This window comes from Diadema antillarum, unplaced genomic scaffold, assembly GCF_040938485.1.
Source record: "Diadema antillarum isolate AM-2024a unplaced genomic scaffold, OU_Dant_1.0 seq00000546_RagTag, whole genome shotgun sequence".
Classification (NCBI taxonomy): Eukaryota; Metazoa; Echinodermata; class Echinoidea; order Diadematoida; family Diadematidae; genus Diadema; species Diadema antillarum.
Window position 1 is genome coordinate 2145571 of NW_027271492.1, and position 7819 is coordinate 2153389.

General features: G+C 37.7%; 1 protein-coding gene across 1 annotated transcript; it reads right to left on the reverse strand.

Annotated features, from left to right (window-relative positions):
* Positions 1-1174: 1174 nt before the first annotated feature.
* Positions 1175-5534, reverse strand: LOC139734773 (uncharacterized). The gene is made up of 2 exons (XM_071645567.1): positions 4708-5534; positions 1175-1728 (listed from the first exon to the last, which is right to left on the reverse strand). The coding sequence occupies exons 1-2, from the start codon at positions 5100-5102 to the stop codon at positions 1278-1280; spliced, it is 846 nt and encodes a 281-aa protein (XP_071501668.1). The 5' UTR covers positions 5103-5534; the 3' UTR covers positions 1175-1277.
* Between the last annotated feature and the right edge of the window lie 2285 nt (positions 5535-7819).

Here is a 7819-nt window from a genome sequence, read left to right on the forward strand (position 1 = left end):
AGACAGATGGCTAGCAGCATACAATACAATGCCATGATGGGGCTATATGACAGACGAATTCTTTTAATAGACCCTCCAAACTTAGTATGCATTCAGTTTTCTGCTATATAAACAAGAATACTTCTTTATATGAAAAATGTAAGTTACAAACATAGAACAATGTAAAACATAGTACAAAACTAATTCTATACAAAGAAATATATTCAGAAGGGCATTTTTTTCTCGTAGAGAATAACTACTTTGCATTGGTAAGGCAGAAAGCGAAGAGTAATATTAAACAACTTCGGTTTCTTTTACATACTCTGACCTATCGCAAGAATTTGTAACAAACGAATATCAATATGCCATGCAGCATTAATTTTCATTTCTGAATAACATTCTCAAGAGAGGTAAATATCCATTTGGCTCTTAAAGGGATGATACAGTATTGGCGGAGATGAGAATTGGGCTTTTAACTTTTTGAGAGATACCAAGAAAATACTTATGATATATTACAGAGCATACTATTTCAAGTGGAATTCAAAGTTTATTTGATGAAAATCCGGTTTGGAATGACTGAAACATCCAAAAACAAAGTAAAACAAAGCGATCGTAATAAACTGTGGGTCCCACACTTTATTAGAATCGCTCTTTTTTGGATATCTCAGCCATTTCAAAACCAATTTTCATCAAATAAACATTGAATTCCTTATAGAATTACATGCTCTTTCATATTTCATAAGAGGTTTCTCATTATCTCACCAAAAAATGTTAGAAACCTGAAATTAGGTCTCAACCAAAACTGTACAATCCCTTTAAAATGAATGTATGATGAGCCTATCTAATAGAATTCATTAGTAAACAGCTGCATCTGACTCACATATCAGTAAACATAATGTGTTGCATTCTCATAGTTTATATCTTTATAGTATACTTTATTAAGTACAAACATAAAGGTACGCAGACAAACATTCATAGAATGGGATAACCATTAAATCGTAACTTCTCTCTCTCTCTCTCTCTCTCTCTCTCTCTCTAGCTATCTGCTCGGAGCTCAGTAAGAAAAAAAAAGCGCTGACCGCAGTGTTTGGTACAATACAGGAAGGGTTTTTTTTTTGTCAGACTTGATGTCACAAAACAAAAAACAAATTACTTTATGAAGCATCGATGAACAAAATATAGTATGCCACGGGAATAAAAGAAAAATCCCTGATAGTTGAAGACGGCAAAAAGAGGTTCATCACTTCTTTAGTTCCACTGGATTCCCCTTGGACTGGCACACAGGGGACCTCTTGATATCACGAATTGTTTTCGACCTGTGTATTACTTGGAAGGGCTTGCACTCTTGGACAATATAACAGAACGTTCGTCTCTCCTCCACAAGTATCTGTCGAAGACGACACAGCGCTCTCGAGCCTACTTATGATATCAGCTGTCGACGTCGTAATCGTTGATGTGGATACCGATGACAGCGGCGATGACAGCGTCGGCATCGATGAGGACATCGTGTCCATTCCACTCAGTCTATCTAACTCAATGACCTCTTCGTAGGAAGGCAGCGGCGGGGTGGATAATGTCCGTCGACGACTGTAGATTGGGAAAAGGACGGGTAGTTCGGACACGGTGTCGTCGGGATCTTCGCGTGTGTGTTGTGAGTCCACGTCGGTCTCAAAATCCACCGGGGTAGCCGAATAGACAGGCGGGGGATCACGGGGTGGATAAGGCATCATAAGAGATAAACCGCTTGTCCTGAAAAAAAAAAGAAATGACAAGAGGCTTTTGAAACTATAGTTATACTCCTATGACTCAACACCATTAGTTCACACACATTCATATTTTATGCATAGATGATTATTATATTTTTTACAATTATTATTTTCATTGCTATTTTCCCAGCTATACAGTATACTTTCCCCTATGGAGAAGCAGCAGTGATCACATGATCAATTAAGAAACTGAAATCCTTCCCTGCTCATTAACGGCAGTACCATAAACATTGCCCCTTCATACACGGTGTTTAAAATAATTATGAACAATGAAATAATTCTCTTCAAAAATTCGAATTTAGGTGATTTTGGAATCGCCAAAGTTGCTCAAATTGATCAATAGAAATGCCTTTCTTATTTCCGGGGTTTCTGACTTAGACATATTTGCCATTTTGCATAGATATGAATATTTGTCATCTAAATTCACTTTGCTCTTTACTATAACAGCAGGAAACTGATGTAAGCGGCTGTATGACAGATTTCGATGTTTATTCTCTTTTTAATTTGCCAACAATGGGCAATAATATTAAAGGGGAGGATCGAAAGATGAAAATATAAATGGCATTTGTATCAGACAATAACTAATGTACCTGTGTGAGAACTAGACCAAAATCGTAGAAGCTAATGAGGGATCGCATAAGCCATGGGCAGGACAAACCAACAGAACAGAGAGAACGGATTATTTTTTTTTCTGTGCTATGTTTGTGCCACAGTACAGTTTCCTTTAAAGTGAGACATAGAAAAAGCTTTCAAATTCATAGAATTCTTCCGTCGAGGTGTTTCATTGCAACTGTTTGACAAATTGCCCTACATCGACGTAAATAAGCACTGTCACTGCAAAAAATCTGTGTTAGAGTTAACACCATGAGTGTTAAATCTAACACCGCTCAAGTGACAACAGAGCACCACACCCACAGGTGTAGAAAGTATGTTGTGATGGTGTTGAAAAGTGTTTACCTATGCTAGCACTTTGTTGTGTCAATTTGACATTTTGTAGCTGGTGATATTTTGACACTGCGCTGGTGTTAAATCAACAATGGCACCGCATGGTGTTGATGTGATATTGCTGGTGTTAATGTCAATGGTATAAACCCGTCCAACTTCAATAAGAGACCACACAAACTGGTGTTACAATGGTGTAAATGTGTTCACACCTTTTTTTCAAAAATCAAGTGCTTTATCAGAAAACTCTTGATCGTCTTGTTGATGTTCAAAATCAACAAGAAGAACAGCAACAAAGAAACTATTAATAAAGCAATTTCATATTTTGAAATGACACCCAGAGGTGTCAATCTAACACCATAAATGAGCACGGGAAATTCAACACCATCTCGGTGTTTCATATTTAACACCATCTCGGTGTTTCATATTCAACACCGGACTTTTTGCAGTGTGTTGGTTCTAATCCTTATAGCATGCAGCGGGTACTGCGTAATTATTCAAATTCATGAAATTCTTCCGTCGAGATGTTGCTGTTGACACCACTTGCTGTCGGGCGGAAGCTCGGTGGTCTAGTGGAGATGACGCCTGTCCGGAGATCAGGAGGTCGTAGATTCGAATCCTGCTCGAGTATATTCGCCCATGATTTTTTCATTCATCATGGCTACTACTAAAACACTGATCAATTCAGTGCTTATTTTTGTCGATGTTCACGTATAGGGCAATTTGGCAATCAGTTGCAATAGAAAAAACTTTTATTACAGTTTATGCATTCAGTCATAATTATGTGAAGTTCTCACTCAAACATTATAAATATTGAATAAATCTGTATGAGTGTCTATTCAATGAGAAAACATTTTTATAGTGCATCCAGTTTAAGAAATTTGAGTAAAAAGTCTTATATACTTCAAACCTAAAAAAAAGTAAAACATGCTTTTGAAAAAAAACACCAAACCATTAACTGTTTATAAAAATTTTCAATCTAGAGTGACCATGTTGATCACACTTGGTTATTCTAATCGAGAGTAGTCTTTGATATTTTTATAAATGAAAAAAAAAATGGATTGAAAATGTTCAATCTAGAGTGACCATGTTGATCACACTTGGTTACTCTAATCGAGAGTAGTCTTTGATATTTTTATAAATGAAAAAAAAAATGGATTGAAAATGTTCAATCTAGAGTGACCATGATGATCACACTTGGTTATTCTAATCGAGAGTAGTCTTTGATATTTTTATAAATGAAAAAAAAAATGGATTGAAAATGTTCAATCTAGAGTGACCATGATGATCACACTTAGTTATTCAATCGAGAGTAGTCTTTGATATTTTTATAAATAAAAAAAAAATGGATCGAAAATGTTCAATCTAGAGTGACCATGATGATCACACTTAGTTATTCAATCGAGAGTAGTCTTTGATATTTTTATAAATGAAAAAAAAAATTGATTGAAATTTTTCAATCTAGAGTGACCATGTTGATCACACTTGGTTATTCTAATCGAGAGTAGTCTTTGATATTTTTATGAATTAAAAAAAAATGGATTGAAAATTTTCTTCGTGAGACGTTTCGCCGATTAACAACCATCTATAAGAATTTTGGATATTACGCTTCAACTGGATTCATAATAATCTACTTCAGTCTAATCGATAGTATTGTTTTGTAAGGAAGCGTAAGGCAAACTTTTTTTTTGGCATTTTGTAGTATTGCAACTATAAAAAATAGACAGAAATTCACAGTTCATGCATAGAGGCATGAGTTAGATGCTCATTGTGTGCATTTATTGTGATAAACTCCATTCAGTGCTTGCATACCCGATTAAAAAAAAGCATTCTTAATAATGCTTCTTTGAGTATTCACGGCAAAATGTGCCACAAAAAAGGATGTTTGTTTGTCTGTTTGTGTTTTGCTGTCATAATATATACATAAAAGGCCACATCTATCAGTATTCATACATCCAAATGTAGTTATATAATAAACCACAAAGAGAAAGAGACCAAGCATGTGAAGGTTTTATCTCACCATATGTCGCCTTCTAGCATAGAAGATGAATTTGTTTCCGTCCTCGTCTGCATCTGACGTTGTGAAACCGTGGTCGATGACTCGCTTACGTGTCGTTGACGAGGTCGACTCGTTCGTGGCGCGTTTCCCGGTGGTCCTCCGGCATCTTGCGAACTCGAGTTCCTTACACAATATATGAGCCTTCCCAGAATGAGGACGGTGAGGCCGAAGAGAACGATGCTGAGCCCGGTGATGAGGAGAGGGGCTAGCGGCACGGCAGCGTAGACGAGCAGGAAGATCATACCGACTCCCATCACGACCAGGGCCTTGGCCACAACCTTCTCACCGCGGTGTCCGTTTCTCGTCGACCCGAATCTGGCCCGAGTAAGGACGTTCAGCTCGGAGCTCTGTGCCATGGTTCAGCCTGTGTGTGTGCTTGCAGTTTAATCTACAAAGCGGAATTTGCACATAAAAATCGTTCTTGCACACTTTACGTTTTCGAAAATGAAATTATTTCAACAGGGCTAGCTGCACATTGAATGACAATGATGATCAAGACGCTATGGCTCAACTTTCTAGATCCATTGCAGGTAGAGGGTATTTTTCCTGAAAAATTCACCTGTGATTGACGAAAGTGTGGAAGTGTATAGCGATCAAATGGGCAGGACGCGGATCCATATCATCTTCGTTGAGCTATTCCAGTACTGCAAAGAACGATTTGAACAACTCTGATCTTCTGGAAACTGTCATGTTAGATAACAAAGCAGTTGAAGGAACATTTTCTGTTCCCGTGGATACATCCTGTCGGAGTTTTTGCGATAAATCGCAGTTTTTCTTGAGCTGCAATATCACAGGAGAATGCGAAAACAATATAAGCAGGAAACTAGCAGTATATCAATGTTTGCTGATCGAAAACTTGCTAACCTACGAAATCCATTTGGACGATATCACAGCGCAGACTTTGATCTGGTAAACAAAGGGGACTCATTTACTATCCTTTAAAGGAACGTCATATGTTTTTCATCGAATTCTTGCTATAGGCTTAGTCATTCTTAGAAGATCGAAACAAACACGCAAAATAATATATCCTCGAGAAAACATGGCCCTAAATATCGAAATGATTCATTTTCTCTGTTACTTTTTTTTGTAGTATTCAGTGGTAAAGTAATTTCCGCATGGCTTAATACCATTGTTCATCTTTAGCATAACTTATCACCAATATTTTAAGGAAAAGGTCATGAAAAGAAAAAAAAAACCTATAGACGTACTATTTTCTTCAATCAACAATAATAATCGCAGGGATAAACTCACCTTGAGTCGTGGCGACGTTTAATAAAGACGTGTCGAAGCTTTCCAAAGCAGTGGATCCTGTGAGGGACTCCTTTTTTTTTTCTGTTTCATTCAGAGTTGAGAAATTCGCCTGACATTTCCAAATGGCCTTTTGGAGTAATCCCATGACTCATAAAACATGACATTTCATCACAAAACCCTGACCAATAGCGTGATATTATTGTCTTGACAGGGGGCGTAGATGGTCCATTATATTGGACTCTTATCAACACCAAAAATGCCGTCAAACCCCGTGAAAACCCACCCAGTTGTCATTCTTTCCATCATTGTTATCATTGTTGTTTTGTTACTTTTTTTTGTTCCACCGTGCATCAATGCCTAGCCACTATCATGTGATGAAACTGATAACCATGGCTTGTTTAGAAAATGGTCATACAGTAATGTCGTAAATCGTGAACTATAGACAAGCAGCTTTTGACATTGTGCTAGCGCGCGTCAACTGTTCGCTTGATATTTCCTGCTCTCTTTTTACTTTTTGAGCTTTTTAATTTTAATAGTGTGCCACAACCTGAAGCAAAAGACGATTCCTATATTGTAGGTGTAATTAGGTGAATTAAAGTTAAGAGCTATGCGTTTTTACATTGCTTCAAAAGGTTAAATGTAAAAAAACGAGTTTTCTGGTAGAGGGAATGTATTGTTTTTGGTTTTCTACGATACATCGTTGGTCACACACACACAGCTATAAAAAGCTACGCCCCTGCCATACGCCTATATACACAAAATGACGTTCCGCACAAGTCGAACAATTTTTTTTCAGCTTAAGTATTAAGAAGATATACATGTCTAAATTCAATTGTGCTTTATAGAATTGCACCTTTCGAAAACCCAATTTGGTCTGCTTTTTCAGCAATGAAAATTGAGCAAGTGACGCCAAAACGTCAAATCAAAACAAAGCAAGTCTAGTCAGCTTAATATAAGGAAAAAACGTTGGAAGTTTCATCGAAATAAGACATGGAGTTTGAAACGTATAAAAGATGTCTGAAACGTATAGAATCCTTAACAATGTGAACAATATTAGTCTCAAATATTTCTGTCGCTTTCAATTCAGATCTTGGGAATTTATCTTGACAGTAGCATGTTAGCGACTGATCAAAACTATATTTGCAGATCTGTTCGGTTTCGGTTAAGAAATGTGTCACAAATAAGGAAGTATGAAATCACGATGCGTGTTATCATGCAATGAGAAGTTGTGTATTGTCCGGATTAGATTATCGCAGTGGTATTATGGTCTCCTAACTTAATTTTCAATGGTACGATCAGATTGCAAAGGTTACAGAATTGGGCTGCTCGCATTATCTTTAAGGTGGAACGTCTTCACATTCTCTCACCTTGTTTAAGTCTCTTCACTGGCTTTCTGTAATAAAAAGGGTGGTATAGTTAAGATACTGTTGAGGGCTTTTTACACTTGCAAATTTTTCTTAGTCCCGTACCAACGGTGGGGCTAAGGGGGTGCCTTAGCCCCACCGATGGTACCGGACTTTCCTTAGCCCACTTTCTGTTTACACTTGTTTTTGCCAAAGTGGGCTAGCCCCACCGATAATCCCGTACTATCTGGCCCTGCAAAAAAGCAGGGTTAGCACCGCAATTGCGGTGCCAAGCAAGCGAGTGTAAACAGAACAAAGAAATAATCCGGGGCTAAGCGACGGAGACGACGTCCGAACCCCATTGACCAATCAGAAACGAGGTAATCAAGTGCTGCCGGTGCGTGCGTGTACTTGTACAGTGCGCAGCGTAATCATGAATATTCATGTGGTTTGGAAAGTACGAGAAATACGAGTGTAAA

Coding starts and splice junctions, on each gene's coding strand:
- LOC139734773 (XM_071645567.1), bottom strand. CDS start 5,102: ATGGCACAGAGCTCCGAGCTGAACGTCCTTACTCGGGCCAGATTCGGG. Junction 1,729..4,707: donor ATGCTAGAAGGCGACATATG/GTGAGATAAAAC, acceptor TTTTTTTTTCAG/GACAAGCGGTTTATCTCTTA.